This window comes from Phaseolus vulgaris, chromosome 11 (genome assembly GCF_051622355.1).
Source record: "Phaseolus vulgaris cultivar YP4 chromosome 11, ASM5162235v1, whole genome shotgun sequence".
In the NCBI taxonomy this organism is placed as follows: Eukaryota; Viridiplantae; Streptophyta; class Magnoliopsida; order Fabales; family Fabaceae; genus Phaseolus; species Phaseolus vulgaris.
The window spans coordinates 11,746,611-11,767,473 of NC_143508.1; the positions used below are offsets into that span (position 1 = coordinate 11,746,611).

A 20,863-nucleotide genomic window follows, 5' to 3' on the forward strand; every position below is an offset into this window, starting at 1 on the left:
AATCATAATTTGTTAGATGCAGTAAAACATTGGCACAAATGATAAAATTGACGACACTTTATCATAATTATTTGGTTTAATAAGGTATTTAAAATAAATCCCGATTAGCTTTTCTAATTTAAAATATTACTAAACGCTCAATATTAATATTAATTCGGATCATTCTATTAAGAAGAGTAATTTTTGAACTTTTATTACGTCGTTTTCACTATATCAGAGCATGAAATTTGGTCCATTATATTAATTAGTGCATAATTCCAATTAAAATTTTAATAAGGTCTACGTTGATGCCCTCATATCACTGCTCAAAATGCGCTAATCTTCAACTGCTATTGCACAATCTCTCTAGTTATTTATTTTCATCACTTTCATTTTTTATTTCTATAACATATAATATATGACCAGAATATACCTAATTACCCTCTTTTGTTTTCTTCTTCAAATTTAAAGGTTTTTTTTTATCTATTATCTATATTAAGAAATAAACTTAAATCTAATTCACCTTCTAAAACTAAATTATAAAATAAAAATTAGTCTCATTTATATAATATAAAATAGTCTAATTTTTAATGGGGACAACAACATTATTGATAGCAACACCGAAAAAATAACATTAAATATAAAGATATAAATATGATTGCTTGCAATTTAATTCTGTTGTCCCTACACTAAAGTTAGCTCCATGTTGACCTCAACCATGTATTCAATTCCTCTCCATATTTCAACTCTACCATCACAAAGTCAATTAGAGACAAAAAAAATATGAAGAAAAACTATTGTTTTGAATACTCTAGGGTGAAGTTTGATTATCTTTTGGACAAAGAGATATTTATTTGAGTGAATTTGGATATCAACCCATAGTTGATGTACTTTAGCCTTAGTATACTCTTTCTAATGAGTTTCATTTTCAAGGATTAATTACAAATATTAACTAACATCAAAATATGTATGGATTATTGGGACCACCACACAAAGTTAAGTACTACAATCTCTTATATCCTATAAAGTGCAAGTACCCATTATCTAAAAAACCCTATAAATAAACTCCTTAAAAAGCCTATAAATAGACTATCAACTAAGATTCAACACTTAAATGCTCTAACTGAAAAAAGTAATCTCACTAAATACTTTAGCTAGAAGAAATATCAACTCTCTTTAAATAATCAATGAAGGCACCTTAATCAACCAGGGTTACGTAGTGTTTTACGTGAATTGGAACTCAACGAATTTAGACTCTTCCAAGTTAGTGCACAAATGTTAAATTAGTACATTAACTAAAAGAATTGGAACTAGCGTAAAGAAAAGCTAAAGTAGCCCAACTTTGATTCTAACCTAAAGAAATTGAAGAGGAAGTTTATCTATGAGTTACAATGAATGTGGGCATAATTTAGGAGTCAAAATAAATTTATGTGGCGTGGATAAGGTTAAGAAATGTAATTAACGTGAAGAGGAAGGATTAGTGAAAGCAGAAGACATGTTTTCATTGAACTATGCATGTTTATTGTTGAATCACTGTATTTGGTCCCATTTAGTGTTTGAGTTGTTGTTCCTTTTAAGGGTCTTACGTGCAGAAATAGTAACATATGCCAGACATAATGGGGCATGTCTCTTCACATGGGATAACTCATGCTTTTATGAAACATAATTTCATATATATTCTCACAAATTAATGTTGGACCCTTGTGGCTTCTTATGGTAATTGGGACACAAAATGCTATGCTTCCAACTTGAGATTGTTTCATCTTTTGCCAAAGTGTGAATTTGTATTACGGCAGTAACTTTAAGAAGAAAGAAGTAACATTTAATGCCAACTAATTTTGAATTATTATATTTGATAATAATATTTGTAAAATATTAGGTTTTTAATTAAGATAGATGTTTTGGTAGATTTAATACAATTTTTTCTCTTATCTCTCTCTTATTATATGTTTGTTAAAGATAATACGACGAAACTCTGAATTCTTTAATCTCTTGAGATGTTTTTTAAAGATAAAATTGTACTACATCATTTTTTACCTTAGACAACACCCGTAAAACATTGTCTAGAGTAGGAAAAAGTGTTGTCTTATATTGATAGAATATGCAACATTTTTTGGGAAAACTTTCATGTAATATTTTTTTCTCATAATGTTTAGGCAACGCATTTTAAGTGTTATTTATTGTCTAGGCAACACTTTGTAAAATGTTGTCATTGGTAAAGGCAACGTTTATTTATATGTTGTCTGTCTTTTTAGACAACACTTATTTTGATGTTGTTTGTCTGAGTCAACACATTTTCAGTTGCATATTGATTAAATAAGCATATTTTTTTGTATAATGTTTAAGTAACGCCACACATATTACTTTACACTGGCATTTACATTTTTATGCTAATTGCCATTTCCTATTAAAAAGTCCATTTTCAGCATAAATTGCACTAATTTTATAATAAAAATAATTATTAATTCTTTTTACGTCTCTGATAATTTAGATATATGTATTTTATACATTATAAGAAGGTAGTCTTATTTGATAAAGTTCAATCGGCCAATATAATGAAAAGCACAATATGTTTTTGCAAGGAAGTGCAAAGAAGAAGTGAACTAACCACAAAATAAACTACTAGGGACTCACCAGAATCGTTCACAAACTATCCACAATATGTGTGAGCTTCAAAGATCATCCTTGGATGCTAATGAACAACTTCGATTCAACCAAACATTTCAAAATAAAATTCAAAAAATAAAAAACAGTAATCAATACCAAACAAGGTCACCCCTAAACCCTAACCCATGAGGAAATCAAAGGAAAAATGAACCGCAGAACTACGACTACTATGAGCACGAGTACATGAATTGGAAAAAGGAATCGAAGAAGAAGCACGACTATCAGTGTGTGAGCGTTCTTGAATTTTTCAGAGTAGGTTTCGAATAGCGAAATTTGGGTTTCGAGATTTAGGAAATGCTTTCGAAGGACAGGTTTTTGGAATGTTTTGGAACGTGTTTAAGGTTGGAGCGTGTGGAAATTACTAGAATAAGGTGAGATTGACAACTTAGAATAGTTATGTTATATGAAATATTAAAAGCAACACCTAATAAATGTAGTCTAAATATTATTTAAAGTACCTACAATTTAAAAAGTATGGTCTAAAATATTATTTAAAGCACCTACATTTTAAAAAAATGTTGTCCGAAGTACTCCTAGTATTTTTAATATTAATATACTCTTTTTAATTGTTGCTTCAAATCAATAGGCAACGTTGTTGCTTCAAATAAATAGACAACGTTTTTCCAAATATTTTGAATCAGACAAAAATAAACTTTACTATAAACTTTACTGCATAGAAACAATAAAAAAAATCTTTGATTATATATACTTTAGACAATATTTTTTTTATGTGTTAACATGTCAATATGATCTAAAGTAAAAAAAATAATGTAAAAAAATAGTGTAGTGACAAAGTTCTAAGTTTAAGCGGACCAAACACGAACTTGAAGTCAAAATAATAAATATATTTTATTTTAATTAATACTTTTGTTTTACTATTTTTATTACTATATTTTTTTATTTTTTTTATTACTATATATCTTCCTGTTTATTCATGTCAATTTGTTTTGTGGCATATGGCATAAAGGGTGGTAATTATCTTGAATGAAAATGATTAATGGGTCCATTATACAGTGTTTTTCTTCTTCATTGCTTTACAAATAATGGAATTTTAAGTCTTATATAGTCAATGATTGTGTATATTATAACTTATCAAATTCGCATCTCATGTCTGTTGACAGATTTTTAAATTTTTTATACAATTATTAGTTTAATTAACTTTTTTTCTTACTATAAATTAATGCATTAAATACAACTCTTTTAAAATAAATCCATTATATATATATATATATGTTTTTATTAAAATTAAAAATCCTTCATATATTTTATTAAAGCACTTCAAATTAAAAAGTCTCTTGTTTTCATGAATAAATAATTCTTGCAAAAGTTTTTACATAATTATGTAATTGTAAATCAGTACGATAAAAGTACGTAAATCTTTGTAATGACTATTTTAAATATCAAACATTCATATTTTTATTTTTATCACTGATTGTTGTCAAAAGATTTAACTTACACCTTTAATCAAATCCTATTTCTATATTCAACTTTTTTTTGGTTTATAAGTTTCGAATTTAACATTTTGCTTAAAATAATTAGAAACCAATTATGTTTTAATTTACATGATAATGATCCATTAATTAAGAATTTAAACACAAGCAAAACATGCTTACTAAAATATTTTTTTAATATCAAAATAGCCGAAATCGTAATATTGTAATGTAAATACTGTTATCGATAATGTACTGATAATATAAAATATACTTGCATTAATTTGTTATTTATGATTACTTGCACTGAATAGAAAGAAAAGTTAATTGGATAGGGTATGGTTGCTTGAATCGAACGGTGCATGGTTGGTCTTACCAGCATCGGACGGTTAAAATTGATTGTGGATGGGTGCTGGGACAGCAGGTAACATGGGATTAACTAACGAAGCTACCTCTTCACATGGCATTCAATCCATCACGTGCTCCTCACGTGATCATCCCTGATACACATGCCTGGCATTTGCAAGTGGCAATGCCATCTCTTTCTCTCTCTTCTCTGAACTCCATTGTGTGAGTGACTGAGTCAACGAAAACAATGAAAAAGGGGTTTCTTTCTTGCACCATTCTCTTCACTGCTCTCTCTTTGCATTGAAGCTTTTTTGTTCACTTTGGGAGCAACTTCTTAATGTTCACTTTGGGATTATTCATTGCCTTGGTTGCTGACAAGCTGCAACTATGAAGGGCTTGCTCTCTCCCACTTTCCTTCTTCAAATTACTCTCTTTCTCCTTGTTTTTCTTTTAGGTGTGTTTTATTCATTGCAGCAGATACATGCATGACCCTTAATTGCGAATTTGACTCTTTAATGATTAAATTGTCGCTAAGCTTTTCAAGTTTGCATTTTGATAGTTGGGTCACGAAATTTTCTGTTTGATATGATAGTGAATTTGCAAAAAGTAATGGAATTATGCTTCATCTCAGGTAGAATAATGTGTATTGTTGATGTTGTGTACATTGGGTACAAACCATAATGAAAAAGGGTAAGCTTGATACATTTTTATGAGACTGTTCTTTGTGCATTGTAGAAGGCCAATGAGCTACCATAAATAGTAGCCAAAGAGCTGAATATGTTGTCCAAGCTGACATGATGTGTAATGTTTCTGCATGTAGTTGATAAATAATGCAGTGTGTCTGATATCTTAATGATGAATGCGTGTTTACTTATTTTGAGGCCTTAGGCAATGGAGGAGTATTTTATTTTCTTCTAGAAATGTATTCTTGTAGAAAGATAATTCCTTAAGCTGAAAATTGCCGATTATGTTGGCAGTTGTGAACAAGTCTCAGGGCTCTCCAATCACTACTAAGGTTGATGCGTTGCCTCCTGCTTTCCCTCCAAGTACACAGCCACAGCCCTTTATTCCTCTTATAGCTCCTTCCCCATTGAGACCTTTCACAAATAATTCTGTGCCCACCTTATCAGGTATGTTTGCCTTTTCTTTTAAGTCTGTCAGTGAGACCTTACATTATGATTCTTTTGTTTACACAAATACTGCTTACCCTTTGGCATATTGTAGTTGTTGGTTGTAGAAAGTAAGGGGTTTTAGGTATAAAGGGAGGAAGTGGGATAAAGGAGAATGAAACACTAAATTAATATTAACCGAGATGTGTTACAAATTATAATGTATTGATAAGATGCTTATAAAACCTAGACCAATAATTTTTATTATTACGGATCATAATCTTAACTAAGTAGGGAAATAGATCATGATAAGATAAGGAAATAGGGTAAGCCTAAGAGATATGAAAAAATAGGGAAACTAATCCTAGAAATAAGTAAGATGTTTTCTTTTATTGATGAATATAATATTGGTGAATAGTGGGAAGCAGGGCCATGGCCAAGATTTTAATCTTAAGAAAGGGGGGCCAAGATCCAAAGTAGATTGAAAAGTTGTCAAATATTCCAATCAAAGAGAATAAATTAGCTGATATATTACAAAATAGACATGAAAGATGCTGACTACTGAAGGTTGCGGTGTGAAATTATAGTGTAGCAGTGGTGAAAGTGTAACACCGATGAGTTCAGTGCTATGGTAAGGTGCAACAATATAGGTTTGTACCTGAAGACTAGTGCTATTTTTTCTGGGTAGAAGGTGAAGTACAAATGTAATGATGTGAAGATTCTGTGCCATTGGTGCCATATATAATTCTTGTAAGTAACAATCTCCAAGGACCATCTTTCTTCCGTACTAACACAACTGGGCTAGCATAGTAGCTATTACTATGTTGTATAATGCCATTGTTAAGAGAGTGTTGCTCCAGCTTATCTATAATATCTGTATGGTCTCTTGTTTATGGGGTTAGCACCCTGTATCAAAGGAATTTTGTGATCAAACCCCGGTCTGAAAGGGGGTAGCTTCATAGGACTTCTAAAAATATCATCAAATTCAGTTAACATCGTCTGAATAGAGTGGAACTGGTGGTGGTTCAGCCTGTACAATAAGGGCTTGTAAAATTCTAGTGTTGGTATTGCAGAGTTGCAGAATAGAAAAGCGAACTCCCTCTTCCATAGCTTTAATAAAGTTTTTTGTCGCTGCAGTCTTGATGTTTTGGGTAGTGGCTCCACGTTTTTGTCACATGTCTCTTCCCATTAACTCTAAACTCCATGGTAAAGTTGCTAAAATTCCATGGGATATCTCCTAAAGTGACCAACCATTCCACGCACAGAACAAGGTCACAGCATCCTAAAGGAATGGGAAACACATCAGATGTGAAAGTAGTTTGTTGTTTGCTTTGCGCCAAGAAAAAAATTAACCATTGAAGAAATGGTTATTTTGTTGCCATCTGCTACTGCCAACGGATCACGTTCCTCAATTAAACATCCAGACTTCTTTGCAACTTGTATATCCAAGAAGTTATGAGTGCTGACACTATGTAAAGGATGTTTATTCACATAACCAGTGACTCTCATGGTTCGAAAATTAGGTGCCCCTGTTAAAGCACTAACCGATTGGTTTTCATTCTCCTTGTATTCTTGCTCCGAAGAATGTTCTTGAGTTTCCATAACATGTATTTGAAGTTTCTTGTGAGTCAAACTATGTTCAAGCGTGTGAGGTTTATCACAAAAGTAACAAAGGCCTTTGGATCGTCTCTCACTCATGAATGTTGGTGTTAGAGTCCTTGTAGTTCGTAATATTTGTGTCCCAACGATCAGAATATTTCTGCAATCCTGGTTTTTCCAATTGCATAGGTTTAGACCCTAAAATCCCTTTATTCTCTCAGTGAGATACCAAGAAGGATCCTGGGTAGTTGATGTATCAGCAGCTTCATACATTCTGGCCTATGAAAAACCTCGCTAGACAGTGGTGGATTGAAACATACGCCCCAACATTTTGAATATCTTTCTTTAAACCTCCCAAGAAACAACTCACCGTGTAAGATTCAGAAAGATTTAATCTGTTAATGATGGTGTCAAAGTCGTCATAATAGTCTTCAACAGTAGATGTTTGGCGCAACTTCATCAAGTTCGCCATAGGGTAAATGCAAACATCCCCAAACCACTCCCTAACCATAGCTCCGTAAGCTTTCCAAGAAAGTAAAGAACAATTGGTGTATTTGGCCAAAGCAACCATTGGACAGCACGTCCTTCCAAATGCACAATGGCCAATTGTACCCGCATATCATCGGGAGTATTATCAATGGAGAAAAAATTCTCACATTGATATAGCCATTGGTTTACATTTCACCATTAAATCTAGGAAATTCAATGCGTGGAAAGCGGATTCCAGCAGAATAAGGTGCAAATTTGATGAACTTTTTTTCATGAGAAGGGTGGGACTCATTGAAAGAAGATTGTGTAACATGTTCTTGAAGTATATCTTTCAAAGAGGCCAAAGTGTGTTGAAGAGAGCCTGCCAATTCTGCCACTCGAGCATCTAAACGGGCAGCAAGCCTTTCTTCCTTTTCCTTGAGAACAACAGCCTTGTGTGTTGAATCGGCCATCAAGAATCAACCAAGACTAATACCACTTGATAAGGAAGAGCGTCTAACGTGACAAGGAAGAGCATCTAGTGTTACGTCAAGCAAGAAAGAAAGAGGGAAAACCGGAGAAGAAGAGAAGAGAGATCTAGGCATGAAAACACACGAAGATTTACAGAAAATGGGGATTCCCACAGTGGATTCACACATATATTGAGATAAGAGAGGAATACAATGTCACACAATGATCAATCCCCTGTTTTACAACCGCAATTCCTATTTATAGGAATTGGCAACTAGGGTTAACAGAAAAAAACAAACATAAGAACAACCCTAAACTAAAACATCATAAGAGTCTCTTATGACAGTTATGTGTCAGAAATGTTATCAAATCCTTCATTCTTTTGCTGGATTTGGTTTTGTGTATATTAAGGGGTAACTCTACAATTATTCCTAGCTCATTATGTGATATAAATCTATCCCCATGAGTAGGACTATAAATGGTATCTTGCAAACAAACAGTGAAATCACTTCATTTTTTCTTGAACATGCTGTTGCATGTGTATCCTTAATACATGTGCTTATCTTAAAGTCCTTTGAATTACAAACCTTTTGGTTACCGAGATGATCAAGAATTCCCTTTTGCTTCCAGGCCTTTGTTCATTGAATTTCTCTGCTGCTCAAGATATAATGACCACAACTGCTACTGATTGCTGGGCATCCTTTGCGCCATATTTGGCAAATGTCGTATGTTGTCCTCAATTTGATGCCATGCTGGTGACCCTCATAGGGCAGTCGAGCAAATACTCTGGGGTGCTAGCTTTGAATGCAACTCATGCTAGTCAATGCCTCTCTGATGTTCAGAAGGTCCTCGTCAGTCAAGGAGCAAATGAGAACCTAAAAAAAATATGTTCAGTCCACCCAAAAAATCTCACTGAGGCCTCTTGTCCCGTTGTATCTGTGGATGAATTTGAGAGTATTGTAGATACTTCGAGACTTCTGACGGCTTGTAGAAAAATTGATCCTGTAAATGAGTGTTGTGATCAAGTTTGCCAAAATGCCATACATTATGCTGCTAGAAAAATTGCCTTGAATGATTTGTCTACTTCAGATGGAAACCAAAGCATGCCTGGGCCGATAGCTAGGATCAATGATTGCAAGAATATTGTTGTACGTTGGCTGGCTAGTAAACTTGATCCATCCACTGCAAATAATGTTTTTAGAGGACTGTCAAATTGCAACCTAAACAAAGGTGAGCATGGAGAGAAAAACAAAAAAGATCTCCTTATATTTTATTATTACAATTTTGGGTAATTTATTGGAATGTAAAAACATACATCTTACAATGTTCATTGTTGTTATATTAAATCACTCAGTATGCCCATTGGTTTTTCCAAGTGTCTCAAGTGTTGTGAAAGAATGCGGCAATCTCATACATAACCAAACAGCTTGCTGCAAAGCCATCAAAAGTTATGTGTCATATTTGCAAGAACAGAGCTTTGTCACCAATCTGCAAGCCTTGAAATGTGCTGCATCACTTGGAAAGAAACTGCAGAATGCAAATGTCTCCAAAGATGTTTATAATCTTTGTCACATAAGCCTGAAGGACTTTTCTCTTCAAGGTTGACATTGTCATATTTCCATTGCTTAGAAAACTGTTATTTTACCCTTTCTGCAACTACTGATACTGACACTTGTTTTGTTATGCATTGATGGGTTTTCCCTTGGATCAATCAGTTGGATTGCAAGGTATATGTCATTCATAACAAAATGGATGTTTTTATTAAATTTAAATTTCACTCAATCATCTTGGTTTTGTGATTTCTTGCAGAATCTGGCTGCCTTTTGCCGAGTTTGCCTTCAAATGCAGTATTTGATGGAACTTCAGGGATTGGATTCATTTGTGACCTTAATGACAACATTGTAGCTCCATGGCCCACATCTTCATATCTGCTTCCATCCTCATGCAATAGAAGTATGTATAAGCTCTATCAGGAATTTCTAGCTGATTGCCCTCTTTCTCTTCTATAAATAATACATACTCAATTACAATCCTTTATGACAAATTAATGTAATTCCTTATTTGTATAAGCTAAAATAGGAATTCTAATAATAAATACAATTATAGTCAGATTCTATTAATCAAATAAAAGGAAAAATAATAATAGATCCCTATTAACACCCCCTCAAATTGATGAGACTAATTGAGTAGCATCAATTTCTTAAGTCGAAACTGATGACAGGGACGAGGAACAACTTTGGTAAAGATATTTAGATGCTGAAGTTCCGAGCTTAAATAACATGATCATCTCACAAATAGGAGAATCAAAAGAAAGGCATGGAAAAAATATTGGTTATCAAAGAAAGTCACATTCCTAGAAATGTGCAACTTAAGACATTGACACCATAACAGAGAAAACATATTTTAGTTGGAGCATAACCCATAAAGGCACATTGTTCATACCCACATACACTACCAAAAGTGTGAAGATAATAGAGGGGAATCAAAGTGGAGAACCTGAGATGGAAGACAGTTGATCAAATATACACTTGTGGACAAATCTTTAACCTAGAACTGAGAAAGGACTAAAGCTTGAAGGAGTAGTGTGCAAGTGACATCAAGTAATTATCGATTCTTTTGTAATCAACACCATTTGTTAAGGTATAGGGACAAGGGTGTTTGGAAATAATACCTCACAGCTACAGTAACTCCTGAAACTCATGAAAAAATATGTTCTCCACCCAAAATTTGTGCATAAACATTTGATACACATGAAAATTTTTGTCAATATGTGCCAAAAATTTCTTGAACATGCTAAAAAAATTCTATTTAGTCCTGTGAAAATAGATTCATGTGAAACAGCTATATTCATCCATAAATGTTACCATTATTTGTAGTTCAAACAATACACAAGAAGAGTAGTTGAATTGTGTAATAAAAAAATGTTACACTTGTAAAACACTTTTCAAAGATGAAAAACAAGTTCAATAATAAAAAGTTTTAAAGCGGAGATCAAAGCATAGAAGAACAAATACAAATATTTATATTGGTTTATCTTAACCATCAAGATTACGTCCCTAACCACCAAGTTTCACTAACACTCACAAAAGGGCAAGTATTATTTAAAGTTAACCACTTCTGGTCTTAACCTAAGTATTCTCTTTACACTTTCCCTGATTACAAGAAAGTCAAGAGATTGAAAACAATGTTTGTATAAAACGAATATAAATGTCTTAGTCTAGGTATTCTCACAAAGAAAGTATCAAAGAGTATTACAAACTGAACCATGGAGAATGTTTGCTTAATTGTTTTCTTATGTCCATCAATAATATGAGTAGTCCATGTCTTCAGGAATATTTTAGGGTGTTACAAAAGATAATCAGATGTTGAAAATACTTATGAAGGACCTTTACATGACTTTGTTTGTGGTTTGGTGAGGATGAAGAGAATCGTCATCATGCATTAAATGTCATGTAATGCATTTCACCAACTTGTTTCTTTGATAAGACAGAACAATCTACTTATCTCACAATAGTTTGGAGGATATTTTTTACTTACGTGGTAGAGTTTATTACCTAGAAAACAACACAGGACACTCAGAAGAATAATATTAAATAGAGTTCATATCAATAATACTCAATCCCAAACGCATACTAAACTTCGTCTGATTGGGGAACCTTAGGCGACACTTCGTGTGAATACAGACAATACTTTGTCTTGGTGAGTTTTAGACAATAGTTCGTCTAGTGCCTCTAGACATTTTTTTTTTTGTTATTAATCAAAACAAGGGTCTTGACAATCTTTTGTCTAAAAGCATTTATATTTTGAATGAGATAATAGTTGTGATATATCCTACACATAACTATGAATTAGATCAAATCGTTTATCATTACGGCATGCTAGAGATGGAAAAGGAAGAGCTTTTCTTTTGGCAAGTTTGTACATAGAACAATCCAAAGAGTCATTAGAAAGAGACAAAATTTGAATGACCTAACTTTCTATGCCTATCCTCACACTTATTTGAACCATTACGACAAAGCTAAAAAGACAAAAGGCTATGCTAACCAAATTGGAAAGAAAATAAGCTGTCTACTTTAGGCCCCCTTGCAGCCACTTTCCACGATGTCTAATCCTGCATAGAACAACCAACACAAATAGAAATTGACATTACAATTGTTATCCACTATTTGTCCAATAAAGTTGAAGCAAGTCCAGGGGATACAAATTCATCCCGCAAAGAGGAACTAATTTTCCAACAACGAAAAGAGGGAGAGCATTACCATCATAAACTTGAATGCTTTGAGTGCCATTATAAGTGTGAACATTGTGCAAATATTCAAGTGAACCAGTCATGTTATTGGAGATTCCAAAATCAACAAACCAAAGCTAAGCAACTACATTGGACATACCCAAGGTAGAAAGAACGGATAATACCATTTGTTGGATATCCCTAGGAGTTTAAGTTCCAATATTGGAGGTGGCAGGAGTAGAGGTCTGGGCCACTGAAGTGGTAGCACCTTCAAGGGCCTTCACCAGTTTATACGTGCATATAGTTGGGCAGTCTTTGATGTGACCATGTTGCTTACAATAGTTACAAAATTTCATGTTGCAATTGCAAGTAATATGACCAAATTGTTTGCAAGAAAACCATTGTTTCAGTAAAGCAGGGAAAAAGTTTCAAATTCTGGTAGAAGCTTCATGAGTCTTCATGAGAAAATGATCTCACTTGCTTAACTCATAGACTTTCTGAATAGCAGCAAGTTAATCCATATAAACTTCAACCTGAAAAATAGCTGATTGTTCTGCGTGGAAAGATTTCCTTAACAATACGTAGCAACATCAAACACCAATTGAAAGTATTTAGCAGAATTGCCTTGTTGACTAGGCTTAAGGGTTGCTGAAGTAGTATAGACTTGGTTCTGTTTCTGATTTGCTTTCTCGAGTATGATATTTGATTTGCTGTTAAGTTTGTCATGGTCATAGGATCATCTTAAGCTTCTCATGGTCACATGATTTTCTTAGTTTCTCATAATCACAGAGAACTTTGTCATCCACTGCCCTGGGCAAAATTTACTTAATTGGGAGTTTAAAAAATTAGTGTTTGTGAGAAGGAAATGATTCTGTGGCCATATTAATGGAACCATAACTGCTCCTGTTACCCAATCGGCATTAGACGCATGGCAAATAAAGGATGGCCATGTTATCTCTTGGATCCTGCATCTATTGACCCTTTGTTAGTTATCAATCTGCATTCTTTTTCTATTGCCAAAGAAAAGTGGGACCAATTGAAGCATGTCCCGATATTATTGTTGTTTCCTTTTATTTGTAGTCTCTTGATTAGCTCTAAATACTCAAGCTAATTCTCTATACTAGTTTCAACCATTAGCATTGGGGAACCAGTTGAATTCAGGCCACCATCAACTTCAAAACTGTCCCCCCTCATGCCAACTTCCTGCAATGACTTGTTTGTATATGTAAAGTGATAAAAATGTGAAGAATTTAGTGCTGCTTGCCTTCTTTCATTGTATTCTCTTGTATAAATAATGCATGCTCAATTACCATCCTAAATGGTTGGCAAATTAGGATTTTTGACCAGTATGGAACAATTTTTGCCCATTATTACTGAAATGGGGTCGTTTTTCAAAATATTATGAAGTTGGAGAAATTATGCCAACGTAATACGATTTTATTGTGATGAAGTTGTGTTAAGATGACACGGTTTTAGTTTAAAATGATTACACAAAAATTGTGCCACCTTGACACAACTTTACAATAAAATCGTGTTCTGTTGGCACGACACGACTTGTCCAACTTCGTACAGACTCCATTTTCGTAAAAAGAAGAAAAAATTTCCCCATGTTAGTAAAAAGACCCGGCAAATCAATATAAATTCGTATTTGTATAAGCTAAAAAGGGAATTATAATAGTATACAAATATTAGGAAGATTCTATCAATGGAATAAAAGGAAACAATAGTAATGATATGAGGAATCCTTGACTAACAGGCTCCCCACCTATATATATCATCTTCCTGTCTTCAACATTGGATTGTCCTTTGTAATTTTTTTACCATGAGCAAAGACATATTTCCATTCTGTACCATGGCTAATTCATTTGTTCCTTCAATCATGCAATTGCAGCTACAAAACTTCCATCTCTTCCTACGGCAACATCCTCACAAAATGGTAAGTGCCATGCTCCTAACTGATATTTCAGGTTTGATCTTCAGTTTATTTTCAAAGCAGTGGTAGTTGTAAGATATAGGGTCAGTTTGTTTTAAATTTATTTTCTCTCAAAAATCATTTCTATTCACCACAAAATTGATTCTTACAACTTCAAAGACTATCCAAGCAATCCAAGTACAGTAAAAACCTTTTTCACGAATGAGAATGTGATTATCAAGTCTAAACAAACTAATACTTATACGGTTTCTCCTCTCTTCTTTCATCCATGATCTCTTTAATCATTAAAGATCCAAATGTTCAATATAAAATCTGTGAAATCAGTTTGTATTTTAATTTAATGTGATGCAGATGCTTTCCTCCTATTCGTGCAGAAAAATGAAACACACAAGTAAGATAGAATAAACAGAATTATTTATACATCTTCTTAAAACTAGTAATTGAGTTTTCTTTTCAGCCAAATCATCTTGGGACTTCTGAAGAAGAGATTGAATTTTAGAAAATTTAATTTAGTACACTAGAAAAATTCTCAACTTGATGATATGAGCTTTTCTATGCTGGCTATTGGATGCATACCTATTCATTTCCATTGATGAAGAGTATGTACACTTTCCATTTGTTGCAGGTCTTTTCATTAATACCTTGGTTTTGCCTCTCCTCTTTACCTCTATACTACTTCCCAAGAGGCTTCTTTAACCTTGTATTTAAGTGTTTTTGGCAACAAGGATTTTTCCGACAAGTTGGCTATTCTTCGTGGGTCCAAGGAAGAACTATGTCCTTGTTCTTATCCAATCATCGAATATGTTTATATTGTCACTAGTGAATGAGTACAGAAATACTATTTTGAGATAGTCTTTCTGGTAGATTCATGATTGTATTGTATTATTACCATATTGTTTCAATATTCTTTGAAATTGTAATGAATTTTGTTTCCGTATAAGGAATAGTATAAATATAAAAAAGATGATCTCAGTTCTTTCTGTGTACAATACAATTTCGTTCTGCCTTTCCTTTTGCCTCTATTCATTCCTTTTTTAAGTGTAAGTAATTTAATAAACGATATAATTTTATAAGAAAACTACCAAAATAGATAAATTTGAAAAAATAATCAACTTCAAAATGAAGAACAATTCTATTTTTTCCAATTTTTTAAAATTATTATGCTTTGTTTAGATTAAGGAATGAATTTGTAGGAGTGGAAAATGATGGATTTGAGAAGAAAGAAAGTGAAAGAAAAATTTATAAAAATTTGTGATATTGATAAAAAAAATTAATTAATGAAATTGCAACTTGTAAGACTACAATTTTACTATTATGATTAAAATTAATTTAAAATGAGATATGATTAATTATTTTTAGATAGAACTCGTCTGATTAAAATATTATTTTTGTTATAAGTAAATGAACTCACTTAAAAAAATATGATTTATATGATATTGTAGATATATACCAATTTTCAACTATGTTTATTTCTATCTAATTTCTAATTCTTTTCTTACTATAAATAATAATGATAATAATACAAACTTACTTTTAAAATTTCACTTCGTTGAAACGGTATTGTTAAAATTATTAGAATAACTAAATAACACAAAAAAAAAATATTATAGACATAATATCACAATTTTATAATATTGAAAACTAAAATAAAACATAAAATTAACATTTAATACTGTTAAATTTTTAACAAAATTAAATAAATAAATTATCAATATGTTTGTTATCCTAAGTAAAAAAACATAATATTATTTCAAAATAAATACTTTCCATAATTATAAAAGCTTTCAAAAATTATTTTACTTTTGACTAATAAAAATAAGGTTAAATATTGTCTTTATTCCTGAATATTTTATATTTTAATGTTTTAAGATGTGAGTACACTAAATTTAAACACTCACAACTTGATATTTTTATTTATTTTAATAATTGTTAATGTTACCATTAATATTACATCCAAGTCAATATATCATTGTATCATCTTTTAGTAACTATCTATTTCTTTTACATAAAATAGCCAAAGAGAATAAATAAATAAACACATCTTGTTTTCATCTTTCTCTTTATGCTTCCTCCCCTATGTCTTCTTTACTCCTATGGATTAATGACTTTTACACCTCCGTTTCTGTAATATCCCTAATTTTACTCATATTTGCTAATATATTATGCATGCAATATCTAAGTAACATATAAACATATATTATTTTCTCATGTTTCTATCTCAAACGAAAAAAGATATCCCTCTTCATAGGAATTTAATATATACATCAAAAAGTTTAAAAATAAAACAAAGCAAAGCATTCAATTTAAATCTATCTAATCCTCCTGCTGCTCACTGAGGAGCTCTATTACCTGCAATCTCGTCTGTTCCCGTGTAAAACATGATTATCACAGATAAAAAAAAAGCACAAAAAATAACAGATAAGCTAACTAAAAATTTATATAGTTTCAATTTCAAAATAATCGACATCATTCGTCAAATCTCATAAAAGTTGTCAACCATCAAATGTCTATTAGATCTTCGTAATTCATCTTTCATATATCAAACTTCTACTGACTCATATCACATAGACACTTGACTCTACTTCCGGAAGACTCGTGCGTTGACTTAGACTTAGAGATTTGCACCTGTCATACTATATCACTGTGAAACCCACACAGCTATGCGCATAAATAATCTCAATATCATATCTCTCCTAGTATGACAGGGTTAACTCATGTAACAGGTCAAGTTAGTTATCTTTCAAACAACTTACCCATTCATATGAATCTCCTTCGACTCTCACCACCTGAATAACTTCATCTATATGATTCTAATATCTCAATAGAGTCAGGATATCTCCTTTTAAACGAATTCCTAGTCAATGCACATCCTAAACAATCTTAACACGATATTTTCTTTCCTGAAAATAGTATGTCTTGATCTTACTTTCACATCATTGCACACTTCATTTAACACATCAATACACCATACAATCATAACATATAATTTAAACTTTCTAACAATCCAAATATATCCAAAAGTTATTTAACAATAATAATCCAAAATAAACTATGCTAAAATAATAATAATAGTAATATATATATATATATATATGTATAATTAGATTGATCGAAAATATTTTAGTGTGAGCTAAATGACACCAGAGTGCACCCAATACTTTTGGTTGATCAAAAATATTTTAGTTTGATCTAAATTACACCAGAGTGTACCCTGAAATTTTGGATTGATCGAAAATAGTTTAATTTGGTCTAAATGACACCAGAGTGTACCCAAAAATTTTGGATTGATAAAAAATAGTTTAGTTTGATCTAAATGACACCAGAGTGTACCCATAAATTTTGTATTGATAAAAAATAGTTTAGTTTGATCTAAACGACACTAGAGTGTACCCAAAAAATTTGGATTGATCGAAAATAGTTTAGTTTGATCTAAATGACACCAGAGTGTACCCAGAAATAACAAAGTTCATGTTATAGCTGAAAATTACTGTAAATCAACATCAAACAACCAATAATCAACAACATTATAATTTTATAACAGCAACTATATATCAAATTTCACATTCAAATCTCAGTCAATTTCTAATATACTTAAAACAAACAATTATGGAAGAAAGTTTGAGACTGGTGACCACGTCACCCTCACATCCAGATCTTTTAGCCTAGTGTTCTATTGGAAATTAAGACTAGCTTCCTTACCTGAAATTTAGTAGATATTCACTAAGAGCTCCAAAACCACCAAGAACTCAAAGGTAACTTAACCTGCACCACAGAGTCCTAATAAAAAATCTAACTATATCACTAGGACCCTGAACTAGCAGAGATTAACCCTGAAGCTAAAAGGGTCACATGCAAAGCAAGGACAAAAACAACCTAACAAGTTCAAAATTTGACTCAAAGAGAAGAGCAAAAATAAACTTACTCTATCAGAGATTTTGATCAGGCAGTCTTGTAGTACTCACTGCCAGGAGTCTGATGGTGGACTCTGATCGTCGAACTAATGAGCGAGGAAGTCAGAATCTTAGAGAGAAGGGAGAAGAAAGGAAAAAGAACTTTCTAGAGAGATGGTGGTTCTTTTTAAAATAAAACCTAAATAACTGAATTTCTATTTATATGTCCTTTTCATTTTAGATAAAAAAAATATTCAGGAGTCATTTAAAATATATCACTTCTACTCTAAAGTAATTTTCTAGATCCTTACGGTATCCAAGAAGCCTAGGAACAAAACAAAAACATGTAAATAAGCTTAAATTTCTCTCCAAATTGTTACAAATCTGAAATGCAAACATGGTTAGGTTTACCGTTGTAGTGTCTTATGAAAAAAATTGAGAAAATTACTCGTTTGAGAGTGTAGGAAACATAGTGAAGGGAATTGGAGAAGAGAGCGCATTGGACGAAGAGTCACTCGTCCCAATTCAACAAATTGACTAAACTTCATGCGCTTGATGACGACAACGATTTCCCTCTAGATTAATCCAATACAATTATGTATTTTATATCAAACTATTAATAAAAAAACAAATTAATTAAAGATTGGTAAAAATGAAAAAGAAAGAAGGAAGTGTTTTGCCATAATTTCGAACACTCTTTTATTCTAGAAATTTAGGTTTCACTTTTGGCTTACTCTATAATTTTAGGTTTTCGAATACAGACTTACTGGTTGGGTGTTGTAATGGTGAAGTCACCCACACAAATTCATATTGTAAACACAATGCATGTAAAAAAGATGGACCAATTAGAACAAAACAAGAAATAAAAAAAAAATGAGGATGAAAGTACGAAAAGTAAAAAAAGAATGGAAGAGTGTCTTTGAGAGAAAAGGATGTGAGAGAAGGGAGTGAGACCGAGACTTGAGATACATTAATATTGTAATTAATCAGTTTAAGAAACAATTAAGATAGAGAGATGCGAGAAGTGTTTTATAGCAAGGGAAGTAAGAAGTTTTTGATAAGTGGATAAGTGAGAAGTTGTTAAAGAAGTTATGTTTGATTTTTAGAAGATAAAATTAAAAAAAAATAATAAACACAAAAAAATAAGAAATATCCAAGATAATAATAAAATTAAAAAAACTTCTTATTATATTTCTAAAATAATAAAATAATGATATAAAAATAAGATGAAAAAAATAAATATATACATTAAAAAAGAATTACGAAAAAAATCTTCTTATTTATATGTAGATATAAATAATTATAATATATTATTTAATAATATAAGTAGAATAAAAGTAAGAATAGTTTTGAATTGTTACCAGTGTCATCTGTTTTTCCGTATTTTTTTCTATTAATGTGAAAAATTTTGTAATATCTATTTTTCGCATTTCTTTGTTTATATTTTCATGCAAATGAGTGAATGCGAAAAGACAAAGTCAAGGAAATGGTCTTGAGGCCCTCAATCAAACTTGTATAATATGAAACTTTGTTGAATTGAATATTCCAGAAACTGGTGGAAAAACTTGCACTTACTCCCACAAAAACAAATGATTAAAGTTCCAGTGAGATGCATGACAGAAGAAGACCAACTTAATTGAATCTCATATCATTTGATACAAAGTGCCGAATCATACGGCTCCCGATATTTGACTCAAAAGAAACGTACTCGCATGGAACTCGTGCTATTCTTTGACTCCAAACAAAATTAATAGAAAATTAGAAGCCATTACTGTTACCATGGTTTCAGTAAAAAAAAATTAATTAATACTCGTGTTTCTTTATGTATTAGAAAATAAATCATGTACCCTCTCTTTAGTTGTTGCAATTTAATAATCTAATTAATTAATTAATCATAAATTAGAATTACATATCTTCATAAGTTAATAAACATATATTCATAATAATGAATATAAAGATTATATAAGAAATCATAATCAAAACATAAAATTATATATATAGGAATATTATTATTTAATTTGAGAATGCAATTTTTTTAGAAGTGTAAAAGGTAAATTTATGTATATATTTTTTTTTCTTTTTCGGTTGTTTAATATTTAGTATAAGTATATGTTTTTGTCTTTATTTGAGACTTACATTTTATTATTTTTCTTGAAATTTTTTTCCAACTAATCTAATCTCAGTGAAGTTGTCGAATGCAATCTCTGATTTTGATTTTTTTAATTATTTGTAAACATGTGGGGTGAGCATGTGACAAGCTTATTTTTTTTATAAAAAAGCTTTCATGTGCCAACCTAACTTTTACTTTTAAATGTTTTTTTTTTGGCATTGGCTATATCATTCATTCTTTTATGATACATTGTTTAAAAAATATTTATATAATTGTTAGAGATTTCATCCACTAAAAATTAGGTTAATTTACTAGTGAAATAAATATTATTTTATCTTGTAAATTGATGTTGTAAAGATAAATTAGATTTAAAAACTCATCTTTGGATACGATGAATCAAAATGAAAAAAAAAAAAAAACTAAAGAGTTAATGAGATCACAACAATAAAGTATAGATAAATTTTCTTAAAAAGATATGTCCTCATTGAACATTTATCATTAATAAATTTGGTTCTAGTAAACCACATTTCTAATAAGTTGTATATTTTATTTGAATGAGATAAATTAGGTGAAGTTTAACTATACAAAAGGATGACAAAAGATGATACAGGGTTAACAGAAAAAAAAAATA

At 31.4% G+C, this 20,863-nt stretch overlaps 1 protein-coding gene, 1 long non-coding RNA gene and 1 pseudogene across 2 annotated transcripts; 1 reads left to right on the plus strand and 2 right to left on the minus strand.

Moving 5' to 3' along the window:
- Positions 1-4,545: 4,545 nt before the first annotated feature.
- Positions 4,546-15,223, plus strand: LOC137830986 (putative GPI-anchored protein At1g61900). Its single transcript, XM_068638444.2, has 8 exons — positions 4,546-4,878; positions 5,402-5,554; positions 8,702-9,301; positions 9,426-9,671; positions 9,787-9,798; positions 9,881-10,024; positions 14,191-14,235; positions 14,858-15,223. Exons 1-8 carry the CDS (start codon positions 4,812-4,814, stop codon positions 14,926-14,928), a joined length of 1,338 nt encoding a protein of 445 aa, XP_068494545.1. The 5' UTR covers positions 4,546-4,811; the 3' UTR covers positions 14,929-15,223.
- Positions 5,976-8,704, minus strand: LOC150023067 (uncharacterized; annotated as a pseudogene).
- LOC137830995 (uncharacterized) lies at positions 13,931-14,913 on the minus strand. The gene is made up of 2 exons (XR_011084305.2): positions 14,809-14,913; positions 13,931-14,254 (listed from the first exon to the last, which is right to left on the minus strand). It is a non-coding gene; the product is annotated as an uncharacterized LOC137830995 (long non-coding RNA).
- Positions 15,224-20,863: the final 5,640 nt, after the last annotated feature.

What these genes read in the sequence shown, in the direction of transcription:
- LOC137830986 (XM_068638444.2), top strand. Translation starts at nt 4,812, where the DNA reads ATGAAGGGCTTGCTCTCTCCCACTTTCCTTCTTCAAATTACTCTCTTT. An exon ending in TTCTGTGCCCACCTTATCAG is followed by an intron (nt 5,555 to 8,701) that starts GTATGTTTGCCT and finishes TTTTGCTTCCAG; the next exon opens with GCCTTTGTTCATTGAATTTC. An exon ending in GGCAACATCCTCACAAAATG is followed by an intron (nt 14,236 to 14,857) that starts GTAAGTGCCATG and finishes CATTTGTTGCAG; the next exon opens with GTCTTTTCATTAATACCTTG.